At 33.4% G+C, this 26,177-nt stretch overlaps 1 protein-coding gene across 1 annotated transcript; it reads left to right on the top strand.

Annotated features, from left to right (window-relative positions):
• The first annotated feature begins 8 nt into the window (after positions 1-8).
• Positions 9-18,463, top strand: LOC128234106 (cyclic AMP-dependent transcription factor ATF-2-like). Its single transcript, XM_052948117.1, has 12 exons — positions 9-69; positions 1,854-1,937; positions 2,636-2,738; positions 4,644-4,786; positions 5,158-5,325; positions 7,126-7,580; positions 8,935-9,478; positions 10,188-10,327; positions 11,024-11,107; positions 12,432-12,528; positions 13,882-13,996; positions 14,721-18,463. Exons 2-12 carry the CDS (start codon positions 1,887-1,889, stop codon positions 15,149-15,151), a joined length of 2,331 nt encoding a protein of 776 aa, XP_052804077.1. The 5' UTR covers positions 9-69; positions 1,854-1,886; the 3' UTR covers positions 15,152-18,463.
• Positions 18,464-26,177: the final 7,714 nt, after the last annotated feature.

Genomic DNA, 26,177 nt, shown 5'->3' with positions numbered 1-26,177 from the left:
TTGACGAGGTAAAATTTACGATTACACCGACAGCTTCACTCAGAAATGAAACAATCTCAACAAATCAAGGTATTCAGTTGTCAGTTAGCATTTCTATCCCTATAATAGATATTTGATCAGCATAACAATGTATTTTCTGTTGAATCATATACTTGTTAGGTTTGTAAACTATTGTGTTGGTCGAATTTCATTTTCAACAGTTCAAAGTTTCAGTCAAATTTAGTCTAATTCCTGTTGTCACTTTTCACCAGTTCACTTCACAGATCTTTATTTAGATATAATTATTCTGAATGAAGATCGAATTCCTTATTTACACTAGCATTGGGAGATGTATGCTTATTTTGGAACTCATGCATGGCCTATCTGTGAGTGTCGGCCCCAGTGACAGTATCAGATGTGTAAATTTTCGGAGCATTCACAACATGTTCTAGTTAAATCTTCCCTGTTTGTTGACTGTGTGCCAGTGTATAGCTCTATCAAACGGGACTGGCATTTAATGTTTCTGTCGGAAGGTGACTAATTTTAATAATTATAGTGGTGAGGCAGGGTATATATTAGCTAAAGGACTTCAGCGAACACGTTATATATTACCTTTTTGGACGTGTTAAATGTGTTGTAAACATCAAAAAAATAAATATCAACATTAAAGTTATGGAAGCCAGAACTAGGTATATATATCAAATCTGTTTTGCCATGGTCACACATGATGGTGTTCAGTGTTTCATTTTGACTGCAAATGGGGCCGAATTTTGTTTTAACTATCCAAATAATTCCGTACGAAAATTAATGTTTTAGGAAAAAGCATAAAACATCAATTTTTGAACATAAATATAAAAATCTGTGATCTAATTTTTGTCTGCAGTCTTATATATGACTGGTTTCCATGCATTTTCGCAAAAATTGGCTCGTTCCAAGACAAAAAATAAAAAAGTTGTCAAAACATCCAATCTGTGAGAGTGCAGCTTTAACAAGTCAACTAGTACAGTTATGTTCATATGCATTCCTAATCTCTTAAATTTGTTATTTTCTGTAAATTAAAGGGCCTTTGCTTTCGGTTGTTTCATTGTTTGATATATACTGTTGTCAATTCACATTTTGCCGCTATTTTCACAATTCTAAGGGCCCTGGCCCCATTCACAAAAAGCTGGAGAAAAAATACTGTTCCTTGACTGGCACCTGTAACAGTGGATCCGTCACGCTGTAGTAGTACCTGTGTATTAGTGTTACTAAAGAGTTGTGCCTGGAAACAAACATGAAATACAGCTCACCCTTCCTCTCTAAATGTGGTGTGCTGAAACAAACACTTAGTTAAATGTACCTAATGTTGAAACATAGGAAGGCCTAAATAGCACCCCTAAAAACACATCTGTTAATATATTGTAATATAATAAAGTCCAAGAAAATGTTTCTTTTTATTTATAGATTATAGCAAATTGGTCCATATGTGAATACGGTATTCAGGGTAAATGGAATTGACCCTTGGGTTCACGGAACTTGTTCCAGTCCTATATGCCACTCTGAAGTGGAGATTACACTTGGAAACCTCTTATCCAGAGTAGGATCATGACGATGTATTGCAAACTAGAGTCACAATTAATAAAAAAAATAAAATGGTTTGTTTGGCCTGACAATAAGCCCATAAGTTTTTTTACCTGCTTCAGGAACAGAATAACTTTTGTTTTTATTACAGATTTAAAGGTGTAGGAAATAAAAAAAAAGCTTACAGTACCTACCTTCCCTTATCCCAAACTTTGATGTTACCAAGGCCAAACAGACTATTTGTTAAATAAGTGTGACCTAGCCATACATTGTTTTCTCATTGATGTGGCATATGTTTTCTCTGCCAATTTCAGATTGATTAGAGAAAATAATCATTTGAGTTCAAGATGGCAGATGATGACAAGCCGTTTTTATGTTCTGAAAGAGGATGTGGAATGGTAAGCATCCATCATGTAAATTAAGCTGAATAGACTGAAACATTTTTATCTTAATGGATTTACATCTTCTATTCAAATGTTAATAACTAAAATATGTAAGGTAATTTTTTCCAGGGCTTCCATCAAAGGAAGTTTGGAAGTATATTACTCCCTAGAAATGGGTTAAGACTTCCAAAATTGATGCCTTGGAAGCACAAAAACTTCATTTATGTTTTAGAAAACTTCCAAAAGGCATGGAAGTTCAAAATATCAAAACCTGGTGTCAGTGTCAGTGGTCGAAATTAGCACTGATAAAATGAAACCTGGGCTTGCTCAAATTCTGAATTTTATATAGCAGGGCTTGTTCAAAAATATGATTCCATGCAAAAGTATAAGAATTCGGGCTTGTTCATCCAAAAGTCTAATTTCGATGACTGCAGTGTTACTTTTAAGGTGACAAATAGCTGTGTCTGAGCGACGCATAACTTCCACATTTTAGAGAAAACTTCTAATATTGATGGTAAAGAAGTTCATACTTTCAGCTCAGTTTCAAATTCTTATTATAATGGAAGCCCTGATTTTCATTTTAAAATCTTAACAAATCACCAAATGCTTGTACTAATGTAACTCGATCTAATCAAAACAAAAAAATGTCCGGAAATGTGCTTTCAAAATTAAATTATTCGAATAGAAATTTATTCATGTTCTTTTCTTGGCAGCGGTTTACAAATGAGGACCACTTGTCCGTCCACATGAGAAAGCATGACCTGCAACTGGCTCTCCAACTCAACCACGGAGGTCTCTCACCCGGGCTCTTTACAGGTTTGGCCTTTTATACACGTCAGCAATTTTGTCTTCTTTCGAGGGAAGTTCAGGCAGGGCCCTTTGAAAGGGAAAAAAGCGTCAATTTGGCAAAAAGGGGACAAAAACTAACATGATTCATATAATATCCAACTTTATATTCAACAAACCTATAGACATCTTTAGGAATATTACTATATAGCTACACTTGCTAAATGTTTTGTTTTTTTTAAAGTGGATTTATTTTATTTGGGCAAGGGGGAAAATATAAAAAATTTCTGGAGGAGAATTTGGCAAAATTTTGGCCCAAAAAGGGCAAAAAAAATCTTATCCAATAAATTAACTTTTAAGTAATAGTTACCGCATCCAAAACCCCAAGGTATTGACATTATACATGAGCACTGTTCCTGAGTGTAACATTCCAATCACGAGTGTTGTTGGTGATGTAACCACTTTATATCATGTTGTCATGGACTATGTTCAATAACTAGTATGCAGTATAAGTGAATAGTGTTGTAATTTATCCCCACAGTAGTTATTACAGTTTATAGTACTTGTAACTGTCTCAATATGGTTTTAAATGACTTTGTATAGCCTAAACCAAAAAAACACTCTCCAACGTGGTACACATAAAAGTTACTGCAACCACATTCTGAGTTCTTAAAGGGACTAGACACCAGAATGTCCAACATTCGGCAAATACAATATTTCCTTTAAACAAGACTAGAATTGTCAATTCCAGCTAGAAGGAGGCTGATAATACATCATTTCACATGATTAAAACAATGAACGCAACATGTTGCTGTCTTATCTGAGTTTCCCAGTATAAAGATAGTTCATAAATGTTTCCCAGCTTAAATCATATCTGTAAAAAGTATGAGTACAGATAAATAGGACGAGGCTATATTTAGGGATTTAAGTGGTAGACAACCACAGTAAAATTTGAATTGGAAAAATGTGCAAAAACTGCGAAAGAGGCTTTTGTCATAAGCAATGTGATATATCAGTAAGTTAGATTCAATGAGTTGTATACAATGATGTCAATTTTATGTAAGTTTTTGACAATTTTCTTTTTTTCTTGCAATTGTATCATCTGGTATCAAGTCCCTTTAAAATTGTACATGAGTACCTCAAGGTGAGTGAGTTTTGCTCATAATAGAAGTGGATGAACTAACTGTTTTGAACCATTTTGTCAATGTCAACATGTAATAACTAGGGCGTGGATAAGTGAATGGCATTGTAATTTATCCACACGATGGTTATAGCATGGTTAAGCTTGTTACCGTTCAAATATTAAAGGGAGTTAAAATATAGATGAAAACAATATATAACAAGGAACAAGTTGCTGTTACAGTTTCTTTAATGTGTTTAATAACAGATCTTACTTGTATCTGAAAAGTATTAAGTCCCTGGGACCAATTAAAGAAAAAATAATTATAAGTTAAGCCAACTTTGTTTTAAAATGTATAAGTTCTATATACCACTACAAAAACTGTAAGCCCGAAAGCAATTCTAATTTACATTTTTTTGTGAACTAAGCTTTTGGATACCATTAAATTCTGCAATCATTTCTATGATGAGAATCATTAAAAGTATGTTTGACTCCAGTTACAAAACAAATAAAAATCCATTGAAAAGTGAAATTGTAAATGATTTCATTGATTGATAATAATAAATGATTTTATTGAAATGATCATAAATGTTCATGTTACTTAAACAAACAAAGGTTTTTTGCAGTATTTACAGCTTGAGGGGCCTCAACTCATAGTTGCCAATTAGGGTCTCTGATAATTAATTTTGAGTGCTGAGGGATGCACATTAAGCTTTAAATGGTGGTTCAGTACCCAAGCAAATCCAATCAGAGGCAGGTTTTTTTGTTGCAGTCTGCAATAAATGGTACATGTAACCTATCTCACTCCATTATAGACCAGACACCCACGCCAACCAAGTTTCTTCGGAACTGTGAGGAATTGGGGCTGTTCCAGGAACTAGCGCAGAAAAATCCATTCGATGACTCGTTTAAGAAGGCGATGGATGACCCGCCCACATCGCAATCACATGACTCCCATGTATGTTCATTTCTCAACTAACGTTTGCCGTCTAATCTTGGTACAGTATGTGGTTACTCTTCTCAAATGAAAAAATGCAGGCTGAACAAAGCATGTAGTCTTTTTTCATTTAAACATATTTATTTTAGAATGATTGTGAAACAAGTTATTACAACATGATCTCTCTCGTTGGCATAATTTAACGTGAGAGTGTGATCTCGTGTGACAAGTGGGTTTCCTCCAGGTACTCCGGTTTCCCCTACAACTTAAGACAAAACTCACGCGTGAAATTGTGCCAACGAGATAAATTTTAATATCATGTTGTATTAACTTGTTTCACAATCATGTTAATAACTAATTTCTATGATCGTCATTATATTTTCCCATATTAGCCCCACAGTGTGGCAGAGACAGAGACCCTCGATACACCTCAACCCCCGCTGCCGAAAATCTTGATTGGGGACAATGAGATCCCTGAGACAGCTGCTGAGACAGACACGCCCGTTAACCTCACTGGCTCCCACATTATCCCAAAAAAGAGGAAAAAATACATGACACAGGTGTGCTAGTGTGCTATACATTGATATAGTGATATATTTTCGCTTTATGATGTCCAAAGGCGTTCCAAGTTGTATTCCATATTTAGCATCAGGTTCCAACTTTAAAACCTACATGTACATAACTGGCAGGACCCCCCCCCCCCCCCCCCCCCCCCCAATCAAAGTGCTTTGAAAAAAACAACCATCTGTTATTATTTTTCCATAACACACTTATGTAATTAGGTCATAGACCTATTTTTTTGCTTAAATAATGATTGAATTATAACCGTTGTTTAACTAAAAAAGAACAGACACAAGTATTGGCGTTCACTCTGTAGTGCTCTTGTTTTCATGATCAGCTCCCAAATGCATTGATTTTGGTTCAATTTCAAGTTTAAAGATATTGTTTTTTTGTTGCAATTCAATTGCGTTAAACCTAGCTAAATATGGAAGCAATTTGGCATGCCCTTATTATGGAACTTTCTTTTTATACTATATTCATTGTATGACATTCATGACTTCCGAAATTCTAAGTACAAAGTTTAAATCTGCATTGTTTTAGTTGGTACTTGTAAATGGCTTAATTTATGCTCTGCATCAATATTCAATTGATTTAAGTAAAGTTATGTGGTTTTAATCATAGCTTTATGTTATAAAAGTGGGTAATTTTTTATACACACACAACAAAGCATATTTTTTTCTAAAACTTGAATATGGTTTACAATGCTGTAGACAATCTTTGCAATGTTTGTCCAAGTTTTTGAGAAAGAAAAAATGTTTTTGACATTAAATTATATTATAGGCATTCACTGCTTACAGTTAAGATTGAGCTAGGATGTTTTACTCTTCATAGCATAACATAATGTTCCAGGTTTATCGTAGTGGTTAAAACAATACAATAATTAATAGGGATGGCAACGAATAGTAAAATTAATACTCGAGTACTCGGACGGTCGTTCGATCGAGTACTCGGGTACTCGATTACTCGGAAAAATTGAATATGTGTTCGCAAAAACAAGATTGTGTATACATGTATCGTTAATGACGTATATTGTGCGTTGGTCGTATTATTGGTCATTTTCACCTTTAAAGTAAACTTTCATTACGTATTTTTACTATTTTAACAAAAAATGATATAAAAAGAAAACAAATGTTGTTTCAGGCTTTTAATTTGTCTTATTCGTTTCATTTTATACAAGAATGCACTGCAGAAATGAACAACAATCAGAATTACAATGAACGAAAATTAATAGCATACATAAAAATATTCAATACGAAGTTCAGTTGTTGAGTTGTTCACTCTACAATTATTTTTTTTAAATTATAGTTTTTCGTACTGTGTAATTGTTGTTTACCTCATTAATATTCATAATTCTTGATTTAATATCAACCAATCAATTGAGATAATCATTGCAAAAATAGTTAAAATGCGCCCATTAAAAAATCAATTCTCGTAACGGTCGAATTGTGTAGGTGAAAGTACCGCTATCAAAACTTCGCTAATTGACATCAGTTTTAATTTGAAATAGGGGTCCTTTGTTGACAGTTTGCAACTATCATAACAACTGTCAACTAATTGATTGAGGTCAATTGTGTACACAGCGGGGATTAGAGGGACCGTAAATTGTCCTCTTGGCAACTAACCAGATCTGATATTTTGTCTGTAAATCGTGTATTTGGTGATTTTTATAGATTTTTTTTTCCGAGTACTCGAGTAGTGATTTGGTACTCGAGTACTGGGATGTTCGATCGAGTACTCGAGTACTCGGGTACTCGTTGCCATCCCTAATAATTAAGCTTAAATCTTATCTCACATTTTAGAGCAGCATTCCAACCTCCACTACCTCAGAAGATGAGGAGGAATCTGTGATTGGTTCCTCCTCTGTTCACCTGATTGCCAGCCAATCAGCTTCTAGCTCCACCTACCAGGAAATGATAAACAGCCAATCAAATCCGAGCTCAGTCAACCAGAACATAATAGGTAGCCACTCCTATCAGAAAACTGCTGGCAGCGAGCCAAATCAAAGCCCAGCCTACCAGGAAATGATTGACAGCCAAGCAACCAATCAGATGGAGACTGAAACTACTGGCAATGTGCCAACTTCTAAACCACAGACTGGTTCAACAGCTGAGGGTTTTATGGAAGAAGCTGGTGTAGGAATTGCGATAAGCACTGTACCAGTCCAAATTATCGGAGGAAACTCACCAACAATTGTATCTTCTCCAGCTGCTGTTTCCATAGCAACATCCACAGTGATTTCACCAAAACTTTCACAGTAAGTTGCAAGAGAATGGTAATAAATGTAATTTTGAATGAATTGTTGCTAAGCAACACTGATAATTTAAACACAGTCTAAATATGTGGATGCCTTTAAGGGACTGGCTCATGTTTTGAGTCACTTTTTTCTACTGGTGATGCATCCGAAAAAACATATTTTACAATTTTTTTGCTCTTTGAGACTGAAATTGCTGAAAAAATTTAATAAAAGTCTAAAAAAAAATCTGGTTGTAGCGTTGAGTGAACCCATGATGGTTTAGTCAATATTTTTTTATATAACTGATGCCTTCACAACTAAGTCACAAGGACTTATTCAATAACTTATTTATATTTAACCATTATCAAATTCATTGCAAAAATCACATTATAATATCCATCAACCAATCACCTACAATTATTTGCTGAATTGCGATACTAACGGTACTCAAAATTGTGGTCTTTAAAGACAGTATTTGAGCAAATATCAACATTTGTTGAAGGGTTCCAGCAGTCAGTATTTTAGTTTTAACACTCCTAATGAATTGCCCACTTCATATTGTAATATTTTTTTCTTTCGTAAAAAGTGCATTTTACAACCACGAACAATTTCATTTACATTGATTGACTATTTCCTATTCAAAAACTTCATGAAATGATATTAAACAACGAGTTCAAAATCTTATCTTTCAATGCTTTTGTCAATTTAAAAATAAACATAATTTGACTACATCATGGAATTTTGAATTACTTCATAGGTTTTAATAAAAAAGTTTTTTTAGCTCTACTGGCCAAAGGCCAGAAGAGCTTATGGGATGGTAATGTGTACGAAGTATGTGCGTCCTTGCGTCTGTAAACAATTCCTTGTTAACACGATACAGCCGTCAGTTTAGATTATGGGCCTTATGATAGTATAAAAAATCAGTGCGCCTGTAAACAATTCATTGTTAACATGATACAGCCTTCAGTTTTGATTGTATCTTGATGAAACTTGTACAGTATCTAGATATTCATTAGAGCTTGGTTCCTTTCGAAAACCAGAAGATTATGGGCCTTGATAGTATAAAAAAATGTTATTGTGTAAAAAATGCTTGCAAACATGATACAGTCTTCAGTTTTGAGTGTATCTCGATGAAACTTGTACAGTATTCAGATATCCATAAGAGGTTGGTTCTTTTCAAAAAACAGTGATGTTGACCACACAAATCCAGCCAGTAGAGCATAGGCCCTTTTGGGCCTCTTGTCTTTAGATAGTTTTACATTAAATAATGTTGTATTGCTATTTTTATAGAGTGTCTGATTATTAAGGCACTTTCTGGAATATGGCACATGCCCAGTATTTCCATTATAACATTTAAATTCATCCTGTCCTACAGGCCTGTTCAGACAACACCAACCAGCCCAGGCTTCGTAACAGTACTTTTCCAATTACCCAATGGGCAGATTATTCCCATGAGCGTTCCGGCCAATTCTCAGATCGCCCAGAGCACACCGGGAACCCCAGTTGGTCTACCCCAGGTTGGGGTGAAGCCTGATTCTGTGACCCAAGGTTTTACCATGCTGGCTGGAAGCATGACCGGCAATAACCCTCCCTCAGTTATTCAAACAAATGCTGGAAGTCAGACTCCAACGATGGCCTCACCCCAGGGAGGAGGGGGTGGGGTTGTGTTTTTCCAGCCCAGGCCAACCACACCCAACCTCACCACCCATATTATAAAACAGGAGACCCCACAATTTCTGACTGGTTTACCATATACCCACCAGACTGGTACCCAGGTTGTGCTTGTTGGGGGTACCCAGTCACCTTCTGTTATGACAATCCAAGCAGGGAACCATTCAACACCTTTGAGAAACCTGAAGGCTAGCACAATAACCAGTCCAGACTCAAACACAGCCAGCAACCAGTCTTACGCAAAACAGGTATTTCTCGTCATACATCTAGCTTGCCTTTGGTGAAATTATTTAAGCTTTATATTAATAAAAATACCACAAATCTTTTATAAAAACCACCAAACAGTGTGTCATTATCCAGAAGATGAAACAGACAATGTGCCAATTGTTAAGAACTTTGTTTAAGTTAACAACGTGATTAATGACATCACTGCAGATCACAAGTGTATCCATTAAACTTCCTGGGTAGTAAAAATTTAAATGTTAACAACGATGACATTAACAAAATTGTAAACTTTGAAACAAAGTTCTAAACAAGGAACTCAGCTTACAATAAAGGAATAGCCACTATACTAAAGTTTGATGGTCACATTTGTTTTAAAAAGTCAAGGTGTGCATATTTTTAAGGTTCAATATTAAGCAAGCATAAACCTTTTGTTCTTTCATACACATGATTTATGTTTTGAGAGCTAAGCAAATTTTAGGAGGAACAATTTTAAAGTATTTAGTTTAACAAAAAAATGCATTCTTACACAAAAGAGGTTTTGTTTGTCCATAAATTATTATGTTTCAAATTTTCATTGTTCATTTAGTTTTGAGGTACAAGGTATGTTTTGTGGATGACACTTAATATATGTACATGTTTGCTTTAATATGTTATACTTATGACATCTATTGGTTCTGATATTTTGAAATATACAATAACTGTTAAATATAGTTTTCAACTTTCCTATGTTAGAGGTTAAAGGCAGCAATTCAGCAGCAGGCGACGCCAACCCATCTGGGCTCAAGGGGGCAGGGGCGTAGAGCAGAGCCAGCAAGTGTGGACATGGTCTCCTCTAGTAGTGGGCCTTCAGATGAACCCAGGATCCCTTCAGGGTAGGAATTTGATTTTTTTTACTTATTTAATTTATGATCAAATAAGGACGCCCAAATTTGGGTGAAAGGTCAGAGCCCGCAAGTGTCTGAATAGTCTCCTCAAGCAAAGAACTTTCAGACAAAATCAGGATAACGTCAGGGTTTGAGTTTGTTTCTAACTTATTGGCAATACAAGTTAAGTTAGGGTTTCAGCGGTAAGTGAGGGCTCCTTGGGCCCAGGTCAGACTTTGCAAGTGTCAGACTGGTCTGGTCAAGCAGAAGGCTTTCAGAGAATTTTCAATATACCTTCAGGGTAGGAATTTGTTTTTTTAACTCATTAGGTATGTGAGATTATAAGGGCTCAAGTGTGTTGTAGTGAGAATAAAGCCCGCTAGTTTCTAGCTGCTCCTGTAGCAGTGTGAATGTTGACAGAAGCGAAGGCTTATACTTCTAGATAGGAATTGCTTCTCATGTTATCGGATTATGAGATAAGAAGTTTGCACAGGATTATTGGGTTCTCATGGTGAATTTAAAGTTTAGAAGAAAAATATAAGCTATTGATTTACATGCCAGCTTACATGTTTTTTTTTAACATTCAAATATGCCAAATTCTTTTTTTTTTTTTTAGAAAAAATGTTTAGACCTATATGATCAAATTTTCAGCTGAATGAAATACTTAATAATGAAAAATTTAACATCTTATCTATTACTCGTCAGGTTGCGTTTCCAAGACATTTCTGAGCAGGGTGATGGCGGAGAAGATGACGACCTTAAACGGAACAAATTCCTCGAGAGAAACAGGTACTGTAACAGAACACAATGCGTGTATTGTAAGAATAAACTGTCATTCTCATTGTTTAGTTTATAGTCATTAATTTAAGCTTGATTGCGAAGAGTTCAAGACGCTGATATAAATCACTTTCATCGAGTCTGTGGCGAGTACCGGTGTCCATTTTAAAAGGCCATGGGAAAGTACCCCTTTTGGGGATCAAACCCACTACCTCTTGCGTAAGAGGAAAACATTAGACCACTCTCTCCCTGTCACTCATTGGCTGGCAAGAAAATGTTTTTCATACTGTGGTTACAAACTCACATACACAGGGCTGGCTGGAAAAAAGTAAGCTGAAGGGTAATAAAAGCGTGAGGAAGCCTGATAATTTTAGTGGATTTTTTAAACAGAAGAGCTGATACTTGCACATGTTTATAATTGTGGAATTTTCACTCCTTTCATTTATTTCAATCACGAGCATAGTTGTCTCAAATGCTCTGTATAATGTTTACAAACCATTCAGACCAATTCCAAGTGACAATTTTTCCTATGTTTTAACATGTTGATAAGAATTTAAGCCAGGTTATAAAAGGACAGGGTGCAGGAGAAGAGCGCCAGGGTGCAGGAGAAGAGCGCCAGGGTGCCGAGGAAGGAAAGGGCACATTGTATCGGACTGAATAGAATTTAGAACATCATTAAAATGACACTCGTATTTAAAATCAATACATACATGTACACATGTATAACAAACATAAATTTTGAGTGTTAACCTTTAACTACTTACTAAATAATGTATTTATGGAACATATGAATTACTGATAACAAGATTGTAAGCGTGAATTTAAATAGCTGAAAACGCACCAATATTAAATGACTGGTGGGTCCTAAATGATTTACAGTGATCAACTATCATCTCATAAGGTAGAAATACCCTGTTTTCTGAATCTTTCCTTCAAATCAAACACGTGTCCTACATGAGAACCATTGTTTTTCAATTTTTATTTATCCTTTTTCGGTAGTTTAAAACAATCCTATTCATTGTGGTACATCTTATTTGGGAGTAAGAGTGCATCTTTAAAACAGACAGAAAATGTTAGCAATGGTGTTTGGTTGAAGTCATATTACGTTTCAACTGCCAAAAACGTTATGTGTATAAGTTATAATCATAATATAAGTTTCAATTGGAACGAAATATATTGGTGATGTTGAGCACTATTCATTGAAGGCAAAAGGGTACCCCTAATGGTCTCCATGACGGCAGACGAGTGTTACTAAAAAAGGGACAGGTTGCTGCAACATTGAAGAAACCTAGCTAAAACCCTAATGTTGATATGGTATATAATATCTGTGTTTCAGGGCTGCCGCAGCACGATGTCGGCAGAAACGGAAAGTCTGGGTGGAGAGTCTTGAAAAAAAGACGGATGAAATGAACAACCTCAACGCTCGACTCAATGTATGTTTATAATTCAGGGATGTGATAAGTCCATGGGTTTTATGTAGAGAATAACCAAATACTTTCAATAGTAGGCATTTCTGGGTATATATCATCATTGGATACCCCCATACATTACTGCGCTATGCTTCATTGTGTACTGTGTACAATTTGGTTAGGAATAACTGGTCATCTTGAATAATTTATGAGGTAGTTAAATTGGTTCCACAGAATACCTATGTGGAAATATGACTCTCACATATGCACAGTTACTCAAAATGACCTTGGGCCTGCCTGATCTCTACAAATTTTAAAACAGTTACTTAGACCACTCACCTGTGGAGACGGCTGACAGTACAGGGTTATTGAAGAGTATTTAATTGTTAAATGCGATTTCATTTGAAGAAGAGTTGTCTCCCATGCCTCAGGCATATTCTAACTAAGATTTTGTCAGTCAATTTTCCAACGGTCTGTATGAAGTGTAATAGAAGGAGACGATGCCGACATATATTACTTTTTTGAGGCATTTTCTGATACTGTAATCGGTCTGGCAAGGTCATAAGCGCCTACTTTCAACAATTATCCTGCTGCTGTAAAAATTGAAACTTCTAGTTAATGCAACAATGCAGCTGTAGTTTAAGTCCATCAGGTTACTTTTTTATACCCATTTGGAACTTTTTTATACCCATTTGGAACTTTTTTATACCTATTTGGAACTTTTTTATATCCATTTGGAACTTTTTTTATACCCATTTGGAACTTTTTTATACCCATTTGGAACTTTTTTATACCCATTTGGAACTTTTTTATACCCATTTGGAACTTTTTTATATCCATTTGGAACTTTTTTTATACCCATTTGGAACTTTTTTATACCCATTTGGAACTTTTTTATACCTATTTGGAACTTTTTTATATCCATTTGGAACTTTTTTTATATCCATTTGGAACTTTTTTTATACCCATTTGGAACTTTTTTATACCCATTTGGAACTTTTTTATACCCATTTGGAACTTTTTTATATCCATTTGGAACTTTTTTTATACCCATTTGGAACTTTTTTATATCCATTTGGAACTTTTTTTATACCCATTTGGAACTTTTTTATACCCATTTGGAACCTAATGTGGGAGGTTCTATTGACTCTGGCCTACTTTCAGCAATTATCCTGCTGCTGCAAAAAAGAATGAAACTCCAAGTTAACGCAACTGGTCATGTAGCTGTAGTTTTAGCCCATCCGGTTACCTTTTTGATGCCCCGTTGGAACCTTATGTGGGAGGTTCCATTGACCCCTGCCTACCTTTAGCAATTATTCTGCTACTCTTAAACAAAACGAAACCTCAGGTAATAATTTTGAATATTTCTAATTACAGAAGGACATCATGGGTTTGCGTGCAGAAGTCGCCCAGCTGAAGACCTTGCTGCTTGCACACAAGGACTGCGCCGTGACCCAGCAACAGAGAGCGATGGGCCAAATTAGATTCTCAGGTAGCTGAAGGGGAGGCTCTATTAAATCTCAGCCAAAGTTTGACATTTTCAATTTTAATATGCAGGCACCAACCAAGAAGGGCTTAATCAACTTTCCCTCTACTTTTTGACATATATTTGGAGGGAAAGTTGAAATAAAATTTTGATATGAAAAGGTGGGATTTAAAAAATAAATAAAGTATGAATTACATAATGTAAGTTGAACTTGTTTGTGTGAAATAACAGAATGGTTACTGTTTGTCCTTTAAAGCTGCACTCTCTCAGATTGACTGTTATGACAACTTAATTTATCTTTGAATTGGCAATTTTTTGTGTTAATTAGTGTAAACAAGTGGTAAAAGACTGCTGACAAAAAGTCAGGTTGCAGATTTTCATATTTATGTTCAAAAATGGTGTTTTATGCATTTTTCTTAAATCGTAAGTAATGCTTTTAGCCATAAAACATTGATTTTTGAACGGAAATATGGAAACTGCATTCTGTTATTTTGTCAGCAGTCTTATATCACCAATTTTAGATAATTACGCAAAAATTGGCTCATCAAAGTAAAAAAATAGAAAAGTTGTCAAAACTGTAAATCTGTGAGAGTGCAACTTTAATGTCATTAACGTATGAACAAGTTGCATAAAAAGAAGGGATTTTTATTGCAATTCTGTTTATACTTTTTTGTTGTTTTCTTGACTTGCCCACAGTACCTAATCAAATAATAATAATTCTGCACTTTAGATGAGCCTATTGGTGCTACAGATGACGCTGTTGCTCCAGAGGAACACCAACCTACCTTACCTCAACAACTGGACCAGTCCATTTCAGCTATGACATCACTTCCTGTTTTCCAGGCAATGGAAAATCAGTCAAAAACCAAATCTATGATGTCATTTCCTGTTTTGAACTCAGTGTTAAACCAATCTGCAACAACAACAACAGCAACTCAGCCAGTTTTTTCAATGCCTGTACTACAGAGACATGGGGCTCAGTCTATTACTGCAAGTTCAGGGGAGAAATTGATAGCTGTTCCGGTAAACAATGAAGACGGGGCGGTGGATGTTAAACCCTTAACTGGGCCGCCACTAAGTGTGATAACGGGACCCAATTCTTTATCTGTAATGTCTCAAATTCTTAATTTGGCAAACCAAGCTGCCACATCATCATCCTGATATCAATTCATCCATTTTCTTGAACTATTTTTATTTTACTTTTAACAGAATAAACTCTTTAGTGCTTAAAATATTGGATGTGATATTTGTGATTTTTCACAAATCTAGATGTTTATGAGTTTAAAACCTAAGAGAAATACAAAATTGCCATTGTAATTGATAAATGATTATTTTTTGAATGAGGTTCCAAATAACAACCATGTGAAATTTCCTGTATATCAAAATTCACATAAAAACACACTATAAATATAAGCTAAAATGCGAAATGAAACGAATCCAGCGTAACAGTAATTCATAAGTTAAAGCTGCTCTCTTACAAATGACAGTTTTGACCTTTTGGCTAAAAATCAGCACATATTAGAATCAGGCCCCAATTTCTCGAAACTTCTTAAGTCCCTTATAACAGGATTAAGCTAATCTCACTATTTTTGTTGTTCTATAAAATGTGTTATGTTTACTTCTTCAAGATTGTTTAGAAATTATGTAGGAATAATCTGTATGATTATCAGAATAAACCATTTTTCATTTTTCAAAAATCCATTTTCAGTATTAGGCTAATTGAAATAAGCAATATAAGCCTTTAAGCTTAAGAAGTTTCGAAAATTTGAGGCCAGTGGCTTTAATTCAGTCATAGAAGGTTACTCACAATAGCGCAGATCTCAATTGTTTGGTAAACTGCCGATTTTTTTTCTTATAGTGTTACTAATGCTTTTATCCATAAAACATCAAATTTCAAAGGTAAATATGATAAACTGCAATCTGCTTTTTTGTTTGCAGTCTTAAATCACTAGTTTCCAGATATTTTCACAAGAATTGGCTCATTCCAAGACAAAAAAAAAAAAAAGTTGTCAACACAATATAAGTGTGAGAGTGCAGCTTTAAATTGTTCTTGTGTTTTAGAGAAGTCACAGAGTCTGATGCATTTTCACTTTGATAATAAAAAAAAAGCTTCTTTAGGAATTTAAATATCTGATTAAGGCCTAAAAAAAAAAATACATTTGGTTCGGGTTACCCGACCCTACCTATGGAATAGGCGCCGACCCTACCGTTTTTATAGTCCGTTTGAAAAAAAAAATGAAAACTAAAAAAAATATTTTTTTTTTGGCTTTTCATTTTGAAGTTTAAAACCTTAAATGCTTATATAGAAGATAACTTAAACACCATTCTCCAATGATGAAAATGACATTCTTATATAAAGCCTAATAAAAAAAATAAAAAAAGCCTACCTACCCTACCTATTTTTGAAATGGATGTAACCCTAACCAAACAATTTTTTTTTAGGCCCAATTAAAGAATCTGTGAAGTGTTAAGGACATTGAAATAAGACTTAGTAATCTATGACTTGAACATTTGATTTGATAGTTAGACAAGAAGTCATGTCATTTTGACTTGGTGAAAGGTATATATAATCATACAGCTTCTTTTTAAAAATATAAAGCTTAGCAAAGAAATGCTTTTATGCTTTTTGTTTTTACACCAACAATATGAAAATAAGCAAGGAAAAGATCCAAATAATAAAGGCGTACAAATAAATTTATTCACAAATAGAGGGTATTTAAAATATTTGTTGTTGAAAATTGAAAAAAATCTACTTGGGTAAGTTTAAATTTTCTCTCAAAATCATGATAAATACAGCCCCAGGAACCAACGGAGGAAACTTGGCTAGAGACTCCCATTTTCAGCCTAACCATTATCCCAAAAAATCCTGAATTGAGAAATAACTTATTTTCGGACTACAAAAATTACCTGAAACCCCCAATCTATCAACAAATTACAGTCTCTGGAAACCCCCAGCTTAATTTTCAAAAGCAAATCCTATTGACTAAAATAATTTTTGTCTCTTATTCAAATGAAAAAAACAGATGAATGTTTGCATTGAATAAATGTACATGTACTTGTTTATTACGGTAGGATTAAGGAAGTGAATTTCATTGAAGTAGAATACAAATATTGTTTAAGGTATTAGATTTACACTTGTGTCATTCTAATGTATACTGACCCAATGTTATTGTGGTATCATTTGAATGGGTTTGATGTGTAGGAAAAGATCTTAGGAATCTTATTAAATAAAGAATTTAATTTTACTAACAACATTATTTACCTTGATATTGAATGTCATAAAGGCTATATCACGTCTAATTTCAGTTTTAATAAAGAACCAAAGTAAAAATACATCATATAAAATAAGGGTGCATCAGGGTCAGGTTATAGGAGATGGAACACTGGCAGCTGGTAATCGTTTCTGGAAATTCATGGGCTAAACTCTAGATTTAATATTTTTACGTAACATTTTTTTCAGAGCCTCAATTTTTTTGACCCAGACTAATCTAAGAAATATAGAGATCTAAAATTAGTTCTATTCTGCTCAAAATAAAACACCAGTATTCATTTACATCGCAGAAATAGCCGAACTAGGAAAATTTCATGCTTAAGCTGCAATACAACTAATCTATTTTTATTGTTTCAATGTAACTTTGCTAAACAAAGAGCGCATCAACACCAAAAAATGGATTAAAATGGACCTGAAAAGAAGTAGATCTTCAGAGTTTGTGGTCTTAAGACTGCCTGCGTACATGCGTATATAGTCTAAAAATCTGCAATAACTCGATTTATCATGTATTTTCAATCATTCGCATTACAAATAAGTATTTTTCAGGGGCTCATTTCTTAGTTGTAAATTGGAATCATCGTGGTGTCGTAGTTTAATCATTTTGCTACATACTTGTGTGAATTCGACTTAAGTCAGTCTTGTTCATAAACACAAAGTTGAGAAAAAAACAATCGATGTGTTGCCAGTTGTTACATTTTAACCAAGTTGAGGAAAATATAAACAATCAATGTGTTGCCAGAAAAATAAAAACAATCAATGTGTTGCCAGAAAAATAAAAACAATCAATGTGTTGCCAGAAAAATAAAAACAATCAATGTGTTGCCAGAAAAATAAAAACAATCAATGTGTTGCCAGGAAAATAAAAACAATCAATGTGTTGCCAGAAAAATAAAAACAATCAATGTGTTGCCAGAAAAATAAAAACAATCAATGTGTTGCCAGAAAAATAAAAACAATCAATGTGTTGCCAGAAAAATAAAAACAATCAATGTGTTGCCAGAAAAATAAAAACAATCAATGTGTTGCCAGAAAAATAAAAACAATCAATGTGTTGCCAGAAAAATAAAAACAATCAATGTGTTGCCAGGAAAATAAAAACAATCAATGTGTTGCCAGAAAAATAAAAACAATCAATGTGTTGCCAGGAAAATAAAAACAATCAATGTGTTGCCAGGAAAATAAAAACAATCAATGTGTTGCCATTTTTGACATTTTCACCAAGTTGAGATATCAAAAAATCAAGGGGTTGCCAATTGTTACATTTTTACCATCATGAGGAAATATAAACAATCTATGTGTTGCCAATAGTTACATTTTTACAGAATTGAGATTATTGATGTTTTATAACTGAAATCCTTGATTGAAACGTCCTTACCAGCCATCGCAAACTTAACTTTATTGTCCAAGGCTCTAATTAAAAGCTGACTTGTGAATCAGATACCTTATCATGAACATGAATTTGAAACCTTCGTTTAAGTACATTTTTAATGATTATTGTATTACTTAAGTGTTTGAAGATAAAGAATATGGAATTGAATTGAAAATGAAACCAACCTGGTTGAGGTTATTAAGTTTAAGCTTATTTTATGAGATTTTTTACAGATTTTATTATCTTATACTGCTGAATTTACATTTTATTGCAAACTGAGAGGAAACAAAACATTTCAACAAAAGCCTTGCCAGGTTGATTCTAAGTTTAGAGTGATAGTGCACGTAGGTTTCATCCTTCAAAATGATTTATTTTTTCACCAAAACGTGAATAAAGCGAATAGATATGGTTTTCTAAACCTTGATATTAAAAAATAATGATCTGAGTCGATAACTATATCATTAAAAAAAGGTGAAGTTAATTGATATTCTTCTGTTTTAAACTGTGAAAATATCAAATTGATATTATTCACTGTTTTGAAATTTTAGTGCGTTCTCATTAACAAATCCTACATCATTATGCACAAGGCTGGGACATTATCTCAATGACGTCTTTTATGAGCCTTTAAGAAAGGCTTTGGAATCTGGTCCCAATTTCTCGAAACTTCTTAAGTCCCTTTATAACAGGATTAAGCTAAACTCACTATTTTTGTTGTTCTATAATATGCGTTATATTTACTTCTTTAAGAGTTTTTATAAATTATATAAGAAAAATCTGTATGCGAATTAGAAGAAACCATTTTTTCATTTATCAAAATCATTATTAGTATGTATTTTGGCTAATTGAAATAAGCGACTTAAGCCTGTTAAGCTTAAGAAGTTTCGAGAAATTGGGGCCTGATGCTAAACACTGGCTCAATTTTGTATGGTTTAAAGTTACCACAAATGGTTGTACTTGTGTAGTTGATTTGATATAATGCTTACAAAATTATTGATAGTAAAGTTGATGCATGTATATAAAAGTTGAATGGTGATAATGCTGTATTTATAACTGTGCCTGTGCAATATGCTTGTCTGTACTTGGGGGTTTAGCTACGTGTTATAAGAGGGTAATGCATCCTGTCCTTTCTTGTTTCTTGTAATGCACCCCCCCCCCCCATGGGGATCTGAGTATGTGCAGGCTTCTGCCTTATAATAGTTGGAAGCTTTAGATCAACAACTACTTCCTATGTTTTGTTTATAAGCTTTACAAGCTTATTATATGATTATAAATACATTCAAACTTAGTAACTGGCATTTGAAGATTAAGACTTATTTAATTAAACACATTTTTGAATTTTGTGTCAACTTTATAATATTTCAGTTCTTCATAGCCCGAACAAAATTTATGAAATTGTTTTTGTATTAAGTGTTATTATTTGCTTTGAGTGTTCTAATTTATATTTTGTCTAATTGGAATAGCAGTGTTATTCAAATTTGTTGTAGATTATATCGATGAATCAGCAGCAACATGTTGTTGATTTTAATTGAGTAGATTGGCTGTTTTAAACAGAAACTTGGCCAGTAGACAAAATATAATTTTGAACACTTAGCAGATTATCTAATTCAAGTGATTGCCTGGCTGTGCCGAGCCTGATCACATTTAGATAAACAGATTGTCTACTAACTAACAAACACTTAACCTTTATTTAATCCATTTCATGTTGCCATGTACTACGGTTCTTTTAATGTTGTATTTTATCTTTGTAAATTATGCCGCAATTTGTACCCCTTGGCATCTCGTGTTCTTGATATTTTTATTTTTTGACAGTTCTAAGAAAAACACTGAAAGTGACATTATTTTTTTAGATTTTTCATGCGCAGATAATGATGACCTAGTTTTTGTATCAAATTATAAATGGACAGAAATATTTATATCACTTGTTTTAGTAAACTTTATGTCAAACTAACCAGTTTTATTAATACTTTTTGTCCATAATGACTTGAAGCCCTGAATATCTCTTTTATATTGAGAAAAGACATTAAGTTCTGTTGGTCTGCATAAGAGCTTCTTTTTGATTCATCTAGTGTCATTGGTAAAAAAATAATAACCAGTACAGGGTTTCCCAAAAATATGTTTCAAATACATACTGTTCTTATGAGCATTTTTATTTTTCATAAAAAAAACCCAAAGCCCTCATTCATAACATAGTAATTAATTCAACTAAGACTTAAAAAACAAATATCTGTTATCCAACCAGTACAGGGTTTCCCAAAAATATGTTTCAAATAATTATTGTTCTTATGAGTATTTTTATTTTTCATAAAAAAAACCCCAAAGCCCTTATTCATGTATAATAGTAATTCAACTAAGCCTTAAAAAAAACAAATATCTGTTATCCAATGATAACTGTAGACCAACAGAATTGCTAAGATGTGCAATTTTTTTTTTTATTGCATAAGAAGCTACACAGTCTAAAACACAAGACACCAGTCACCAAGTGTACAAAACTGGTTAAATCGTTGATTTGGTTAAAGTTAGCCAATATGTTTATTGATTGGTCAAATTTATCCAATGATAAATGTTGACCAATCAAATTGCAGTATCTGCAAATTTAAACCTAAATATATCTTTTGGATAACTTATCCAGTTTTATACAATTGGCTGTAAGATATTTATTTTTTATGTTGTATGCACAAACTATGCACATTTTAAAGCAGCTAGAGAGACGTTATTTATATGTTAAAGGGGCACACGCACAGATTTAAGTTCGCATCATTATTCTGAAATTTCATTGAAATTGATTTATTTTTCTTACCTTTATTAAAAAAACAAACAACAACTGGCAGATAACTAATTTGAATAGAAGTATGTACATCCAAGATAAAAAAAATCAATTTCGATCGCTAAATAGAATATTTTCTGTCACGTTTTTAAATGATTTTTTTAAAATAAAGCTTTAATTTCATGATGTTTCATCATTTGTGTAAATTTCGCACAAAACAAACAAAAATCATGTTTTACTCTATAAAACGTGAACATGTCCCTTTAAAGATATTGTTTTCTGTTTAATATTAAGCTATCATGACAAACATGTTTTTATTAGTGTTTTTGTAAAAACAAAGTAATCACGTACTGACATTGACGTCACTTCCTTTCTATTTTTGTTTACAGTCAAAACGCACTATATCTAAGTCAACATGGGACCTCGGGAAATCGTTAAATGCTGTATGACATCAATGTCACATTCTTTCTATTATTGTTTTCAGTCTTAACTCGCTATGTCAATGTTGTTTGGACCTCAGGAGATACTTCGATATAACGAAAATTCGATATCACAGACATGTAAAACGTTTTTAAATAAACCCAACGTATTCGAAAAAAGTTTGACATAACCAGAACATTGAGATTATTGAGTTCGACATAGGGAGTTTCGATTGGACTTATCTATTGAAGAAGTGTTAAAATATCTTGTTTATGTGTATTTTTTATATATTATTTATTCATATATTTTTGACATACTTTTTTCAGTTTTAGTCAATTTTTGATGTGAATTCCATTGAGGTAACAGTATTTTGACCAAAGGACCAAGTTTGAATTGATTTATGCATACTACACACACAAACATATTAATTCCTAACTGGTTTCGCTCAAAGGGGTCATTTCAATAAAAGTCTTAGTCAATTTTAGGCTTAATTTAAAATAATCTTAATGCCTTATAGTTTTATTATTTTACTACATATTTATGTGAATTAAACTTATGTTAGACTTTTGAAGGTACTTACTCATGTTTTTGGAACAAAAAAATAAGTTTTTCTGGTAAAAAAAAAAATGCACCAAAAAATGTGAAATTGACCTATGAACAAAGCGGGTAGATGAAAAAGCTCAAGCCTGACAGACAGATGGACAGACGGACGATGCGATTTTAAGATGCTCACCTTCGAGGGCATACAAAGTATTTTGGTTTTTGCGGGGTGCCAACCCATGCTGCTTACGTCAAGAAAGAATTACGAAACTGGCGCCTTCACCACTAGACCACCAGGACGTATAGAAATGTGATGGAATTTTTTTAACTTTGAAAATAAACAAAGATGAGGATATAAAAAGATCATTGTATTGCCATCTGTGACGGCATAAAGATTTTAAATACTTTGAAAGTTTCATTTAAAATCCTTGATTAAAACACCCCCCATTCTGGTAATTATAAAGTTCCTAGTAATTGTATTTTGGCATTCAATCTTCAGGGGGTTTAACCAGAATTTTGAGGACACACACCCAGCATATATAAACCATTCTAAGATAACATACTGCAATTTTATGTCTTAAACATTCTCGAATGCATGATTTAAACCTTATTCTTAAGCATATATTGAATTTTGAGGGTGATATTTCGCAAATATAATTATTACTACCATGCACTCCCTTAAGATATTTTTTCCAGTTCATTGCCTTTTATTTTATTAATTACATGTTAAATGTTACATTAAACATATGTGATATCGTCCGCAAGAATGAGTCCTAATGAGATATTCACATTGAGACAAACTTATTACAAAGTGTAAAAATATGAAATTAGGGAAACTTTTTCGAAAGTATGTTGTAAAAATGAAATTAGGGAAACTTTTTCGAAAGTATGTTAAAATACCTATGATTTCATACTTATGAGGCGAAAAACCTCCAAAAATGAAAACAGTTCTTTTCCCTCCATGGCTGGTATTTAATATTGGTCTTAACCCTTAGGCTGCTGATGGCGATTTTAAAGGCTTTGCAAACAGCTTGGAACCAGACCAGACACCGAGTAACTCGGCGTCTGGTCCGGTTCCAAGCTGTTTACCACTCAGTCAATATATCCCCAAAGTTTTAAGTAAATTAAAAGAAATTTAGAATAAACCAGACGACATTTTTGAGCAGACGACAATTTACCCAGCATGCAAAGGGTTAATTGGGTCTAAGAATGATGTAGCTAATCGGATTACCTGAAGCCTGATATGCCATTTTTTCTCTGACAACATCACATAAAGTAAAATTTAATAAATTGAAATTGACATAAGTGCTTGCTAAATATACGAGTAAATGAAAAAAATCCCACAGAAAATAGGGTATTGTAGAGAATAAAATTCTGATATTTTATCTTTGAATCTTGGCTTATTATTTTGCTTATTGGTAAACTTGATCATACATTTGTATTAGAGATAGAATGGCTTTTAGATTGATTGAAATCACCTTTGTTTTAGTAAAATGTTTGTTTATATTTTTGATGTTATAGTTTCTTGTTATCTCATTTTGACTTTGTTCCTAAGATATTTCATAGTTTTTGGTTTCATTTCATTTGTTTGGATCCTGTAGACTTAAAGGGACTTAGACACCAGATGATACTATAATTGCAAGAAAAAAAGAATATTGTCAAAAACTTACACAAAATGGATATTGTTGTGTATAGCACATTGAATGGTACTGACTGATGATTCTCATCGCTTTCGACACATGTATCTTTTGCAGTTTTTGCGTTTTTTTTCCAATTCAAAATTTATTAGGTTTTTCTACCACGTAAATGTTAGTAAATTTAAAAAAAGTAATGCTATATGTATCTGTACTAATCGTGTGACTTATACATGCTAAATTTACACATTACAAACTGTGAAACTATTATTCAATATTTTCAAACGGGTCAACTCAGCTGGGAGAGAGACAGAATATTATTTTAATCATGTAAAATGATGTATTATCGGTCTCATTTTAGTTTGTAGTGATAATTCTATACTTGTTTTGAGGAAATTCTGTATTTGCCGATTTGGGACCATCTGGTGTCTTGTCTCTTTAAAGGTTGATGGACTAGACTGACATATTTAACATCGGCCTACTTTCACTTTCAACACAGTTTCACATTAATCCAGTTATTGTATTAAAAGGATATTCATTTATATTTATTCTATGCATAATCAGTAACCATGTGCTATGTGTATTCATTTCAGCCTCTCTGTTTTTCAAAGAAAAAGTTTCGATATTTTCATAGCCTTTATGACGTTGGCGGCGGAGTCATCCCTGTGTGCTAACACTTGGCCATAACTCAAAAACTGTTCAAGATATTTTAAGAAACTTGGTACACGTGTTCACAGTGAAACGATACGCTCATGTACAGCAAGGTCCATAACTCTCGCTTAAATGTTTAATGAGTTATGCCCCTTGTTGAACATGAAAAAAAGCAACAGACGAGCATTGGGCGTTTGCTCAGCAATGCTGTTGATCAAAACCTTTTTTCACTTAATAAGTCTCTTCAGTGTTTAAAGGGACTAGACACCAGGGCCCAATTTCTCGAAACTTCTTAAGTCCTTTATAACCGGATTAAGCTAAGCTCCCTATTTTTGTTTTTCAATAATTTGCGTAATATTAACTTCTTCAAGAACTTTTATACTTTAGATAAGAATTAAATTTATAATAATCACAATAAACCATTTTCCTTTCATAAAAGCTAAATTCAAGTATGTATTTTAGCTAATTGAAATAAGCTACTTAAGCCTGTTATGCTTAAGAAGTTTCGAGAAATCGGGGCCAGATGATACAATTGCAAGAAAATAAGAAATATTTCAAAAACTTACATAAAATTGACATTGTTGTGTACAACGCATTGAATCTTACTTACTGATGTATCACATCGTTAACGACACAATGCATCTTTGACAATTCCAGGCTTGTTTTGAGGAAATACGGTATTTGCTGATTTTTGGACCATCTGGTGTTTTGTCCCTTTAAACTGGAATTCTGTTAAGGTTATATCGTTGTATAGTAATTTATTATGCCTGTTGTACAATGGATCTAGAATTAATACAAGATGAAAAATTGAGATTATTAGTTATTTGTTGTTTGTTTTACTCTCCCCTTAAGTTCCTGTGTTGGTTTTCTTCAGAGGTCTTCCAAATATGTGTCAACCGAAATAATTTTTCAAAATCTCCTTAGAAACCTCTTTCTACTGCAGGAGAAATAAATTCACAGGAATGGTTCTCTACGAAATTCCATGGAGCCACGTTGTTTTGTATAAACATGGCTGCCATCTGATTTGTATAAACATGGCTGCCATCTGATTTGGCTTGTTTTCACAAAATGACGTATGACAAACATGCACAATCTTCTTTTCAGACGCAACACCAATTGATTATAATCAACATTCAGAGAAATGTTTCTAGTTTGACCATAATCCTTCAAATGATTTTGATGCTTGGAACCTCTCAAACACCTGGGATTTTGACAATTTTCTTTGCTTCAGGGGTGAGATTTAGACAACAAAATGTGCAGTTTGGACAAGTTTGATAGCCAGCTATACGGCACGAGTCTCTCAAGACCTCAATTATAGAAATTATTTAAAATCGGTCTTGACTGATCAATAACTATCGAAGTCATTGTCAGATTTTTCATCACCAAAAATGGCCAGAATGTGGTTGGACAATATATCTACAACAAGGTTGATAACCAGCCATATCATTATGGTCATTCGAGAGTTTCGCCTTTTAATGATAGAAATTACCTATAATAGATCTTGTCATATCAATAACTTAATAAGTCTTTGTCCAATC

This window comes from Mya arenaria, chromosome 5 (genome assembly GCF_026914265.1).
Source record: "Mya arenaria isolate MELC-2E11 chromosome 5, ASM2691426v1".
NCBI lineage: Eukaryota > Metazoa > Mollusca > Bivalvia > Myida > Myidae > Mya > Mya arenaria.
The sequence above is the reverse complement of the archived record's forward strand: the minus strand, read 5'-3'. Positions and strand labels throughout refer to the sequence as shown.